Genomic DNA, 14,194 nt, shown 5'->3' on the forward strand with positions numbered 1-14,194 from the left:
GGGGAGAAAAAATAAGGGAGTGGGGAGACCATACATCTCCAAAGTTGGCACCTTCCTTGTAAAATAGTTTCATAAGTGCAGGGAATTGTATACAACTCTTTCATTTAGTATCATTGAATAAAGTACAGACAAGTTTCCTCTCTAATTGCATCTGATGTTTCATTCATTACATATAGTGCAGTCCATTATACTTCCAATACCTCTGTTTCCTTCTTTCAATTTAGTTTTCCAGCATCTTATCTAGCAGGAACCTATCAGACCCAAGCTCAAATCAGAGAGTTTGGAGATCTTTCCACCTGCTTGTTTCTTTTGATCCCTTAAATGGCTGATGTACTTTCATTTGCTTTATACACCCATAAAACAGAACAATGCATTTACTTCCTCTTTGTACACAAGCTTTTAATCCGTTATGGTAAATTTATCTCACTCTATTTATGAATATATAATATCAATTAGAAAGGAACAAGATGAGCACAGAAGTTGGTTAAAATACTTAAAACCAAGGTTTCTAAATGATTTCTCCATTTAGCCCTGTTTGGCGGGGATTAAAATCTTGATTTTATCCAGGTCAAAGTCAACAATTAATTTTAATCACATATTTCACGGGAATCACAACTTTTCAACCATACATTTCATCAACTTTTATCAAAATCTATTAAAAATCTAATTTTAATTCCCACCAAACAGGGGCTTAGATACATGCATATGGTTAGTTTGTTGAAAAACAAAAGGTCGAGTAGGAGCCAAACCATTTCATAAGTTAGCCTCTGAAGCACACATACCTTATATGTAAGAAATTTCAACTTGATCATCAGGTTTGCATCTTCATCAGCTAAACCATCTTTTCCAGATGCACCATTGCTTTCATTCAAAGTTTTAAATACAGCATCAGTTTCCTTGGCAAATTCTGCAGCTCTCTCCTTACTAGCCTTGAATAAGTTTAGATCGACGAAAAACCCTGGTAAAAGCAAGAAGGATTAGAAGCTGATTACAGTAAGTGGTATCATTTTCAAACTGCATGGTTCAAAAAATATGTTCATTACCCTTTGTTTTAACTGAAATCATGCTCCCTCACGCTAGAGTTTGTATTATGCAATGTTTTGAATTTTCAGTCCAAAAAGACTACCAATTTTAAATACACAACGAATTTATCTTGGAATTAAAATTGGGATGGAGACTCAAATTAGAAGAGACAATCAGCAAAAGAAAGCGGAGATGGTGATGAGGACATCTACTTTTTAGTTATTTTTAGTTGGACTTTATTTATGTTTTAGATTTTATTTATGTAATTGGGCTTGTGTTGGCCCAAGTCCATTCTACTTGGGGTTTTAGTCTTTACTATTTAAACCTAATTACGATGTAATTTCATTAGTTTTGATGAATTGAAGAATATTTTAGTGGTTTGTTGCCTATGGCTTCTCTTTCCTCTCCCTCCCCCTCTTCCCCATGAATTTCTACTTCTTCTCCTGTTTCTCCCCCCATTCTCTCCGGTTCTCCCCTCTTTCTTGCTTCTTCTTTCTATTTTTAATTCGTCCTGCATCAGATGGATTTCTATTGAAGTAATATGACATACCTCGATATAGAGGCCACAATTCTGGCTTGAACCTGGGACATGCCAATTCATTCTTGAATAAAGAACACATAGGCAAGAAAAGCTTTATAGTGAAGAAATGCTCAAAACTTGTTTTTCATTAACGAATGGAAACACAAAAAAGAAAGATAAAGAATTTAAAAGCAGACCTCATCTCTTTCTGGTACCGGCGAAAGGCTGAGTCACTGTGTACATGAATTACCATCTTGAAATGAAGATTATCACTTGAAACACAGTGTATCTTCTGAAAGTTGTGATAACACTTAAAAGCAGCAGGAAATCGCTTTTCCCTCATCAAACGAACCATTTCCTGATGTAAAATGTTAAACAGTATGTTTATCATTCGCATTTACTATTACCACAAAAGAACTGAAAGATATGCATTGCATTAGAAGATAATGGGATTCTTTAGAACTTGATGCAAAGGAAAAAAGAGAATAACACAAACCAAAAAAACTGTCAAAAAGCATCAACTGGCCAAAAGAAAGTTGCTTTCATTCTCCAATCACATAGAATAAACCAAACTCAAAAGATCAATTATTTAGAACGTCTGTCAAATGAATACGCAATCAGATGCATATATCTTTATCCCCGATTTTATCTTAATAATTTCCACCTAGTTACCACGTCAACAATATGTTGAGTAAGTGAAAAGCCTGACCTGCAGTTTGGTGGTGGAATAATCTGCTGGACGCGCTTGCAAAAATTTTGATACTACAGATCGATCTGCATTTCTTGAATGAGAATCAGAGGCTTCATTCCCAAACCAATCCATATAATTTGGGCAGAGAGATGTCCCAACGCACTCAAGAAGTGCCTTTATTTGCTGCAAATTATGATCCAACAAAATAAAGATGTACGTTATTCAAAGTTCAATTTCTGAGTAAGTGATGAACATTGATATCACAATAATATTAGACATTGCGTCACCTGTTTCTCATCAGTTCTATTTGCTGTGCATATCTCCCTCAGGCTAGGTCCCAAATCCTGGTCAGCTGATAAGCAATTGGTTTTTATGAGTAATAAAACGAAGGCAAAATTAAAATACAAAGCAATAGTAATTAAAATACCATGAGCCACAGAGGTGGGAAAAGCAAGGGTAAAGGAAGGAGGAAAGGGTGGGAGATACCAAATATAGTCAATATCATCAGTATGGAAATTGGAAGCACTCTGGCCTCTAATTTGTCGTGTTTGGAGACAAAAATCATAAGAACGGGAAGATTAGTAAATTGGTATACATTAACACATGCAATTATTGCAATTCCTGCTTACCATGGCATCGAACTTAACACTAATCATGATAAAGCCATTGGTCTATCTGCCTACTATAATAATGTAGCACAACAGAAACAATTGCAGTTACTGTAACAATTACACAATATGAAGAATTTTGTCTTAGTGTGAGAAAAATTCTAATCAGCACAACACTCTCTGTTCAGTTTTCATAATTTCTGTATGATTTGAACAAAGTGGATAATGAAACAATTCAAAGATTCCAACGTATACCGCTGGAGATCATTTCAGGAAGTAATCTGCAAAAGGAAAGAAAATATATGCAGTGGCAGATTCTGGCTTCACTGCTGATCCTACAACCAATGCCATTAAAAAACTTGACCAGATCCTTATTTGAAACTTACCTCCCTCTAATTGCGGTGGAGGGAAGTCTCTCAAAATTTGTTCAATATGTTTTGAGCTCTCATGGCTTACTATGCGAGCCACTAGACCCTCCAAGATTTCACCCTGCACCCTTATATGATCTTTTGATCCTGCAGATAATTGAAATGAAGTAGATGAAAATTTTTTACAAAATGCAAGTGGTCGACACTTATAGGACCTATTATGATTTGGCAATGAATGGAAATTGAGAGAGTATGTCAAACAGAACATGTTGCCATCACAGTGCTAGCCCCATTCGGAAAAAGCAATAAAAGGAACCACCATGGATATCTATACACTATTATAGATAACATAAAAATGACTATAGGCAACAAATAAATCCTACCTGGTACAGATATATCTGCAACTTCATCGAGAGCTTTGCACACAGGAGTAGCAGTTCCTTCTTCACAGAGGGCATCATAAGCCACAAAAAATGATGTCACGGACTTCCTGAAATTGTGAAATAATACGAAAATGCATCAGAAGAAGTTACATCAAAATTCTCACCTTCAAACTGCACCAGCCATATTAGAGAAGCACTATTTGAAGCAACCCGTGGTACTCCTATTCCTTATTTGAACAAAATAAACTTGTGCTCCGCTTTTAGTTCTGGGATTTGATACCCACATCTACAGGATGATTAGCTATCAATTTGTATAGTTTACATTGTATAAACATCTACTATAATGCAATTCTTGATAACGAAAAAATGAGCAATGGAAAACCAAATTTAAAATGGTACAAGATTCTAGTGCACTCTAAACCCTGCTCCATCTGGGGGTTAAAAGAGACTTATGGAAGCTCGACATAAGAACCTTCTCACTCAATCAAATTCCCATAATTACAGAACTGAGGCAAAGAAATTATGTCTTCAAATAATGGTGGGGGTTTCAAGTGACAGCAGATCAACCAAAAAAAGTCAGTGTACCTATAAGAAACAACATGGATATAGGTAAAAGTTTAAGAACCAAACTTAAGGAACTGTAGCCAGCAATTTGAGGAATTGAAGAAATTCAAGGAATTATTGCCAAGGAATCAGAGATCCAGCTCAATTGAGATATTTCCTGGCATGTAAATTGCTAGTTCACATGGTAGTATCCATCTTGCAAATATAATATACATGCAAGGGGGGAGTATTATTTAAGCAAACCAATTAATATCCCCAGCAATCACAATCATCAATAGTGATAATGGAAGTCAAGTTCAAAGGTAAACAAAAATTGCTATTAGCAACTCATAGGTAAAATATTCACTTTTCACATACTCGACCAGAAATTGCATTTGCAGTAAGACTCGCTTATGCACTCTGACTGAAGAATACTTCGAAGTATTCTATGGAATCCACCAAGTTTCCAAATTAAACCTAAGAAACTATGTCATTACTAGGTTTTTCCAAATAGCTCGTGCCTTCACAACTCAAAATGACTAAAAACATTAAGGACAATTTAGGTATCAACTCTTTTCCATGAAATGGAAGGAAAAGAATTGGGCACACAATCAGAACCAAGAAAGACAATTTTTAACAAAAAAAACATAATCATTGAATCATAGTCAGAACTCTTAGCATAACCGCGCTGAATTTGCAAATAAAATAGTGAGGAAGTCCATCGCATGAGTTACAGACCAATAGTGAGGAAGTCCATCGTAAAATTCAGTGTCTTTCCAATATAGAAGAATTGGCTAGGCGGGAGGAGAGTCGAAGGTTGGCCGGGGAGGAGAAGGAAAGACGTAGAGTGCTAAGGGAAGAGCTGGAGAGGTTGGTAGAGATGGAGGAGATTGCTTGGCGCCAGAAATCCAGGGTCACCTGGTTGAAAGAGGGGGATAAATGCACTAAGTTTTTTCACAGGGTTGCTACTTCTAATAGGCGCAACAATTCTATCACAGTGTTAGAGGTGGATGGGATTACTTATGAGGAACTGCACGAAATTGGAAGCCAGCTAGTGATAGACAGAATCTCTATCTGGAGAAGTTTAAATGGAGGTCGAAGCTGGAGGGATTGGATTTTTTTACTATCACGAAGGAGGATGCCGTTTGGTTAGAGAGACCTTTTGGGGAGGATAAAATCAAGGAGGTAGTGTTTAGCATGAATGATGATAAGGCCCCTGGACCAGACGATTTTTGGTTCTCATTCTACAAGGCATGTTGGGAAGTAGTGCGAGCAGACATGGATGTCCTTACCTATTTTTTTTAAGGTTGGAAGTTCTTGAAAAGCTTTAACGCTACATTTATTGTGCTGATCCCTAAGAAAGTGGGAGCGACTGATATTAAGGACTTCCGCCCTATTAGCTTAGTCAGTGGAATGTATAAGATTATTGCAAAAGTTCAAGCGAACACATTGAAGGAGGTGCTAGGGAAAGTAGTATCCAAGTTTCAGAATGCTTTTGTAAAAGGTCGCCAAATTTTGGACTCAGTGCTTATAGCGAATGAATGCATTGACTCAAGATTGCGCTCAGGGGTTCTGGGAATGCTATGTAAGCTCGATATTCAGAAGGCTTATGATCATGTCAACCGGCGGTTCCTTTTGTATATGCTTAGGCGATGTGTCTTTGGAGATAAATGGTGTGAGTGGATCTAGTTTTGTATTTCTACTGTTCCGTTTTCAGTTTTGGTCAATGGAACACCTGAGGGTTATTTTCGGAGTAGTAGATGATTGAGACAAGGGGACCATTGTCACCATTGCTATTTGTTATTGTAATGAAGGCTTTCAGTAGAATGCTTGAAAGAGCTGTGGGAGAGGATTTGATAAAGGGATTTATGATTGGTCACTTGCAGGTGTCCCAGTTGTTATTTGCAGACAATACGTTGATTTTATGCGAGGCAGAATATGAACAATTCAGGAACTTGTGTCGTTTGTTATTATGCTTTGAAGCGGTGTTCGAATTGGAAATCAATCTGGGGAAATCTGAGGCTATTCCAGTAGGAGAGGTAGCTAACATAGAGGTGCTAGCTGACATTTTGGATTGTTAGGTTGCGCAGTTATCTATGTCATATCTAGGACTTCCGTTAGGAGCACGGTTTAAAAGTAGGCATATTTCGAATTATATTGTGAAAAGGGTGGAGAGGAGGTTAGAAAGGTGGAAGCGTATGTACCTCTTTAAGGGAGGTCGATTTACACTCATTAAATCCACTTTCTCTAATCTCCCTACTTACTTTTTGTTGCTATTCCCTATTCCGGCTGCAGTGGCAAATAGATTAGAGAGACTTCAAAAGGAATTTCTCTGGGCAGGAATGGGGGAGGAGAGAAAACTTCATTTGGTTAATTGGGGTATTGTTTGTTCGCCTATGAGGATGGAGGGCCTTGGAGTTAGAAGTCTTGTTTTGTTTAATAAGGCCTTATTGGGTCAGTGGTTGTGACGATTTGGAATAAAGAGAGAGAACTTTTGGAGAGAAATCATCGAGGAGAAGTATGGTGTGATGGAGGGAGGTTGATGTACTGTTGAGAGTCGCGGTTCCTATGGGGTGTGTTTGTGAAGGTATATTCGACGTGGATGGAGTGATTTTCAAGACAAATTGAATTTTGTGGTGGGGAATGGTAATGATATTAGATTTTGGGATGATTGTTGGTGCGGTGATCAACCGCTGAAGTTAGGATTTCCTTCTTTGCAACGCATTTCTTTCGTACCATCTGCTATGGTGAGTGATGTATTAGTCATTCATAATGGGAATTACAACTGGAATATTACTTTTGAGAGGGGCCTACAGGATTGGGAGTTGGATGATTATTCATTGTTTTTGACATCTCTACATAACATACAAATTCGGGTAGGAGAGAATGATTGTAGCAGGTGGAAGTTGGCACGAGATGATGTCTTTTCTGTCCTCGCTTATTTTAGATCCCTCCTAGGACCTTCGGAGAATTCATTCCTCTGGAAGCTGGTGTGGCAAAGCAAATTGCCTCCACAGGTAACATTTTTATTGTGGACGGTTGTAAGGGGACAGGTGTCAAAGGTGAATAATCTTCAACGAAAAGGCTTTTATATAACCGAGTGGTGCTACATGTGCAAAAGGGATGGGGAGACGGTAGACCACTTGTTTATTCATTGTGATGGTATTTGCTGGCTTTGGAAGAATATCCTGGCTTCTCAATCTATGCTTTGGGTGCTACCAAGGCGTATAGAGGACGTATTGCAAGCATGGAGGCGAAAATTTCGTGATAAAGATAACAAACTTGTATGGAATCTTATCTCGGGATGCATTACATGGTGTGTTTGGAGAGAAAGGAACAAACGTTGTTTCAAAGATCAAACAAAGATAATAGCACAGATTAGGGAAATGTTTTATTTGACTTTATATAATTGGTTTAATGCCGCGACTAAAAATCCTGTAGAAGGGTTGCCTAATTTCATGTCGTTCCTCTCTTGCTTAAAGTGATTGTACACATCCCGTGTAATCTCTTTTAATTAATAAAATTATGATTACCTATAAAAAAAATAAAAATAAAAAAAAGCAACAAATTTCATTGTCAATTAATCCATGGCTCAAACTATATAGACTATAAGCAATCACCTTGTAGAGAATAGCCACACGTGGTTCGTTGGCAGCCGCCATTTCCTACAGAAAGCGATAACATTGGGTGTCGAATAGAACTTCGGTTTTCCAGAACCCAATTCTGTGACGGCAGTCACAACCACTGCTCAAAAAAAATTGGATGAAGTATCAGCAATACTGACGTAAAATTATGTGCATAAATATTTTAGAATTAATTAGATCAGGAAACACAATATGTTTGTGCTGGTCAACGAAGTCATCTCCTAAAGGAACGTAAATTTTTCACAAGCTCAAAAGACAATAAACACAAATAAACTCATTTAAACAGTATAATCATATGATTTGAACTTTTCCTATGACTTGATACCTACATAAGGATCTACTTTATTTATATATCCAAATAGATCTAGAAACAACTCGAAAGGAATGGCAAAAAAAGAGTATGAAGTCAACCCAAAGTTGGGAATAGGGCTCGCATTCAATAATGATTTTTTCCCCCTTTTGGGGCTGGGGAGGGGTGAAGACTTTTTTCTTGTTTCCTCACCATAATCGTCTTGAGGACGTTGCCCGTGGTCTCCTAATACAGCAGTAACCAGCTCCATTGATATGCACATGCGGTTTTGCTGAAAGGGTCAAGAGGGTAATGTTCATTTTAGATCAGTTGAAGAAACAACTCAACACGCAGAGCATGAAGTGATAAAAGTGCACATCTATACAAACTTCTGCACATGCTGACATATTGTTAATTTGTGCAAAGTTATAACATATACAATTTGGCCTGCCAAGACAAAATTGATGGATAGTACTCAAGAAAGTATCTTCATTAACTCCAGGATGAAACAAACAAAAGATCTCCACAGCTTCTTTAATTCTAGTGTTATCATGTTGATGCGCACCTTGCGGAGCTAGTTAATGATGGTCAATGTAGTAAAAGTTAAAAATATGTTAGAATGGCATGGCGGAGTAGTATATCCATGAAAGCTTTCATCTAATTACACGTTCAATGCTTTAATAACTTCATTTATGCAATTGCCTGGATATTTTAGATTTGGTTCCAGCAGTTTCATTGTTTTCTGCTAATTTTCTCTCACATCTCAAGCACTGGGATGATCTTGGAGGAGAAAGAATATCTCTGGCTCTACAGGAGAGCTTCTCCATGTGCAGCATTTTATCCATGAATGCCTCACCAAAAGCTTACCTCAAGGAACTCGTTGAACTCAGATTGCTTCTTGCTGGCTTGTGAACCCCATGCCTCACGAAACATACGTCCAAGTACAAAGACGCCAACAGCAGTATAACTATAGTACATGCATGAAATTTAGAAAGCTCATAAAAACACAAAACTAAAAGGAGCAGTACAACACAATGCCTGGAAAACAGACACAAGGGAGGGGGTAACAAGAAAGAAGGCAAAAAAAAGAGGAAACAAGGACCATCAACAATGAGCTCACATGTTCCCATAGCTGTTCTTGGCATATGCTCCACCCTCATGTCCAGCATACATGAAAAGGGATCCAGAATGCTTAAGTGAGACCTGTTGAAGTGTAGATTTCACTAGAATATTAAATTGATCGAGAGAATTGAGTAGGCTAAAGTTAATGAACAGCTAATCCGAGAGAGAGAGAGAGAGAGAGATAAAGAGAGGACCAAATAAAAATTAACTAAATAACATTATGAAAGAAGGGAGGAGCATGGAATGAAAAGTAGTCGTTCCAACCTCCAATGTAGCTAAGCCCCTGGAAACCATTTCTATCATTCGTGTTCTTATCTGTAAGAATGGCATAAATACAATAGTTAGGCATGTTTAGACGTAATATTCGAAAGTGCTTACCATAACAATATGATAGCATCTCAATCTTAAACTGGCGAAAAATTAAGCCACTATTTGAGCTCCATTCTCTCGATTTCATTTTTCTCCAAACACATTTTCTACCACAAAATCTCCTAAAATAATTTTGCATGTAACCCATTACTTTTTTCTACTTTTTAATGACACATTCTCAAAAAAATCACTTTTTACAAAATCTATTCTCAAAAAAAGGGGCTAAACTGGGGCTAAATAAGCATGTCCAAGTTTTCTTTAACAATGACCACAAAGCTACAGCCCATTCGAATTCACTAGGAACTGTGAAACTTCATGCAGTGACACATGCTTGATGAAAATATGGTTGATAGTTCAAAGTTCAGCTCGTTAGTTAACTACAGTAATTTGAACATTGTTTTATCCGGACAAAGGACATATATAGGAGAGCTTACCTCTTGATCAGACTTCTCGTTTTCAAATTTTGGATAAAATGTGGCTCTAATTTGTGCAAGTGAATATGTGGTGCTATCCACAGTAAAATTTTCCAATAAATTTCCCTTGAACAACTTGCTCAGAACAGCATCATGTTTCCCACTTGATGCTGTCTGAGTTCCATTATCCAGCACTGTAGTTTGACCATCTGGAGCTTCATCAACTTTTACTGTAGTGGCTCCACTTGCAGTTCCATATGCCTTGGGCTTCCATATTGCTTTCTGGCCCTGAACAGGAGCATGGTTCATCAACCCACTACTCCCAAGCTGTAGAGCCGGTACTGCAACAGCAGATTGGCCACTGCTTTCCGCAACCCTTAACATGTTAAGTTTATTGGCGATAACTTCAGCATTTTCATTTGAGATACCTTCGGTCAATGAGGACGAGATAGATGGCCTATCGGAATTAGGCTTCTCTATCCACACGTGTTCTTTAGAAGCACCTTTTCGCTGCACATATTAAAATTAATTCAATCAGTTACTCAGGTATGCAAGAACAAGAATGGACAACACCACAGAACATAACCAAAATTTTGCATATTCTCAAAAACATCGCCCTCAGTTTGGATATAATATACATAGAAAGTCAACAAGACAGGAAAACAATTTGTCGTGCCCTGCATTAAGTTTTCCAATTTTTTATTATATTCAAATTACCATTCTTTCTTGGAAACCAAATAGATGGAGCATAACTGGACAACAATCAAAACAGAAGAACATCAAATAAACATGGAGTTAAATTAAATACAAATAATCACCACCGATTACTACTTGCCCACCCATAATTAAAAGAACACTCGTTGCTCAATCACATTAAACAAAGTTACACATCCATCACCCATATCATTTCCATCCATCCATCAACCTGGACCAAAAAATCCACGTGGCGGATGGAAATCTATATGGCTACTAACAATGTTAAAAATTGACAGCTTGGGAAAAAAAACCTCCATTCAAACAGCGATTTCTCTTCACAATGGTTAAAAATCGTTCTTATTCTTTTTCCATCTACAATTTCTCCTAATTCATGTGTTTCTTATTGATGAAGTCATCTGTTAAACAGCATGTACATACCCAAAATTCTTGTACCCAAAATGCCCTCTTTGTGGATTTTACTTACAGTAATCTGGGCGTGAATCTGATGCGCTTGATGAAACACTTAAGGAGAAAGATTGGATACAAAAACCTCTGAACCGAAACAACCTTTCCATTCTCTGCTCACTTTGGAGCAAGGATTTTAGGTTCATGATTCTAGTATGTAAAGCTGCTCATTGATAGAATCCCAAAATCAGTGTTTATTGTAGTGGTGGGATCATGGGTTTTCAGGAAAATGCTGAACAAACAGGATCAATGACAGGCATTTTCCAGGGAACGAAGTGGCAGTTTTTGTTTGGCAGTATTATCTTTTAACTTTTTTTTTTAACTGCCAATGAGAAGATGCCCAGTGTATGTGCATATAAAATCCTATAATTCACCCTGTCCCTGTAGCAGCATTGGGGTTTTCATGATCTGGGTTTCTTAGAGTGCGTTTGATTTGTCATTTTGAGGTCATTTTTAGTTTTCAGTTTTAAAACACACTCAAAACGTGTTTGGTATATTATTTTCAAAAATGCAGTTTTGAAAACAAGGAAAATTTGTAACACAAAACTCAAAATTCAAAATGACTTTCATTGAACGCACTCAAAAAACTCAAAAGAAGGAAATGAGCTTAAAAATTTCCCAAATTAAAATATTAATAAAATCACACAAAACTTACCCATATATAATCACCCCTCTCCCTCTCCCTCTACCTCTCCCTTCCCATGCTCCTCCAAAATGTCATAAAATTATTTCTAAAGTTTTTAAACCAAACATGTTTTCTAATTTTTCGTTTTGAGAAACGGTTTTTCAGAATGACAAACCAAAAACTTTTTCCATAACCTTAAAATAATCCCTGAAAACAAAAACGCAAACCAAACGCACACTCATACATTATTCTCTCTCTTTTTTTTCTTTTTTTGTTTTTTTTAAATGTCACACTTCTTGAATTAGTTCACAAGTAGAATCAAAAAAAGGTTTTCTTGTTCTTCCATGCTGTGTAACTTTTTTACTTTACTGTTTTAGATTACACTATTACAATGTTTTTTCATGATCCATATTTTATTTGTAGGACTTTTTAGTTGCTGAAAAATGTAGTAGAAATAAATAAAAACTTCAGGAAATTAGCAATTTGATGTGTATAATGTCTGCAATTTTTGAAGAAATGCTAATCTTTCAGCAACCAAGATAAGAAGCAAACACAATATGGCTTTAGACAGGCTTCATAGCATGAAGATTGAAGACAACTTCAAAACGGTTTCCTCTTGAAACACAAATAATAAATCTTGCCCATTAGTTCTAACTACGTCATAGTCTACATTATACTCTTAAAAAATGTCCAAAGTTCTAGAAACAATACATTAGGTGAAGGTGAAATAGAAATTCAACGTTCAACATGGAGCTCAATAAGACATTTTATTAGAGATAATCGGCTGCCAAAAAGGGAACTCTGTTCGCCACCTCGACGCATTTCCTTCTATCCCCGGTATCGTCCCACACCGAAAGAAAGACAGTAACTAGAAAGATTGTTAGAATCACCTTCTTCTTGAAGGATCATCTAGAAAGCAACTCGTTTTATTAGAATTTCAGGTCAAAACTTTTCTAATCTCACTAAATAAAATGTTATCTATATACAAATTAAGTGGATTGACAGACGAAACTCTAAGCAGGCATATATCCAATGCAAAAGATAATCAGGTCGTTAGAGTACTAAATGCATTCAAAAAGACTATTTATAATTTGAAATATTTCTTATAAATTTGAAAATGGGTGTTTGAAAACAATTCGCAAAAAACTCTAACCAAACAATTTCCTGATCTAGAACTAAAAGATCCTGTTGAACTAAACCCATTTACTCAGTAATTAAAACACAACCTACATCATATCTACATTTATTCCCATGCACATATACCTATAAATTCGTAATGTCACAATAAGTACACACAAATAGAGGTACCTGTTTACGAGGCATGGTTGATACAAAAAACGATGAACTTGAAAAATGGAGAAGATAAAGGGAGTTCCCAGCAGGAAAGAGAGCTGGAGAACGACAGCAAAAATTACGAGCAGAGATGAAGAAGAGTCTTTGCGAAACCGACATCCACTGGAATTGAAATGCAGATGAGCAGTCTATTATATATAGAAAACTCAGGGGTTCGTGTGTAAATTTGCAAACACCCACCGCCTGAGCTTGAATTGACTTGACTGAATTAATCAGCGTTAAAATGCCCGCAAATTTCTCAACTCTGTAGATGACCGTAAGATTTCCAAATTAAACAATGTTTTTGAAACCGGACCGGACGGTTCGACCAAAAAACGGAAGCAGTCGGTAAACCAGTGAGGGCGTTGTGGAAATCAGAGGAAAAACCGCCAATCAGCAGCAAAAGCAATTCCGTATCCCAGTTCACTCCAAAAGCAGCACGACACCGGCGCGTCTTTCATAAGCAGATTCTCTTCACATACAAAATTGAGTAGGATTTGATTGTATGGTCACTGCGAATGACAACAATAATTCAAAAAGGTCCATCAATATTTATAAATATCATAGGAGAAGATGGCAGGGGAGACCCATCTGACTGAACTGCCAGTGAAGAGGCCGCGAGCGTAGGATGCAAAAGAGAACGTGGTGTCCCAGTTCAGATGGAAGAATACAAGGATGTTGCGTCGCCGGCAGGGGCGGACCCAGACCATTTAAACTGTTGGGTCAAAATTTTTTTTTTTTCCGAACAACGTATCATGAAAAAAAAAAGAAAAATCGATTGTTTGCTGTTCATGTTCGATATGTGCACTTTGGGAAGAAATTGTTGAATTATATGATATATTTATGGACTAAATAATGGATATAGACCATGTGATATGGATATAGATTTAGAATTTGAGTGTTTGCACAGTTTCACTTTGTATTTGGGAAGAAATCGGTGGATAATGGAGCAGAGAGTGGACTATGGTCTATGGATATGGATTGAACCATATGGACATAGATTCTAGGCATTGGGCTATGAATTAATTTGAACCCCCAAATAGATATAATCGTTTTCAGCAGGAAAAAATTCCAGAAAATTGTGGGATCATTTGACCCCACAT

The 14,194-nt window shown here is 37.1% G+C and overlaps 1 protein-coding gene across 1 annotated transcript in view; it reads right to left on the bottom strand.

The window, feature by feature from the left end:
• Positions 1 to 13,796, bottom strand: part of LOC111393050 (tRNA ligase 1) — a 22,099-nt gene extending 8,303 nt beyond the window's left edge. The window contains exons 1-14 of the mRNA XM_023018451.1: positions 13,068 to 13,796; positions 9,995 to 10,483; positions 9,456 to 9,506; positions 9,190 to 9,272; positions 8,937 to 9,036; positions 8,283 to 8,361; positions 7,757 to 7,880; positions 3,594 to 3,700; positions 3,229 to 3,357; positions 2,522 to 2,586; positions 2,253 to 2,417; positions 1,741 to 1,901; positions 1,574 to 1,605; positions 700 to 958 (exon numbers count right to left, since the gene is read on the bottom strand). Coding sequence (XP_022874219.1) covers positions 700 to 958; positions 1,574 to 1,605; positions 1,741 to 1,901; positions 2,253 to 2,417; positions 2,522 to 2,586; positions 3,229 to 3,357; positions 3,594 to 3,700; positions 7,757 to 7,880; positions 8,283 to 8,361; positions 8,937 to 9,036; positions 9,190 to 9,272; positions 9,456 to 9,506; positions 9,995 to 10,483; positions 13,068 to 13,211 — 1,988 coding nt within the window. The 5' untranslated portion in view covers positions 13,212 to 13,796. The remainder of the gene's footprint in view (positions 1 to 699; positions 959 to 1,573; positions 1,606 to 1,740; positions 1,902 to 2,252; positions 2,418 to 2,521; positions 2,587 to 3,228; positions 3,358 to 3,593; positions 3,701 to 7,756; positions 7,881 to 8,282; positions 8,362 to 8,936; positions 9,037 to 9,189; positions 9,273 to 9,455; positions 9,507 to 9,994; positions 10,484 to 13,067) is intronic.
• Positions 13,797 to 14,194: the final 398 nt, after the last annotated feature.

This window comes from Olea europaea, chromosome 4 (assembly GCF_002742605.1).
Source record: "Olea europaea var. sylvestris chromosome 4, O_europaea_v1, whole genome shotgun sequence".
NCBI lineage: Eukaryota > Viridiplantae > Streptophyta > Magnoliopsida > Lamiales > Oleaceae > Olea > Olea europaea.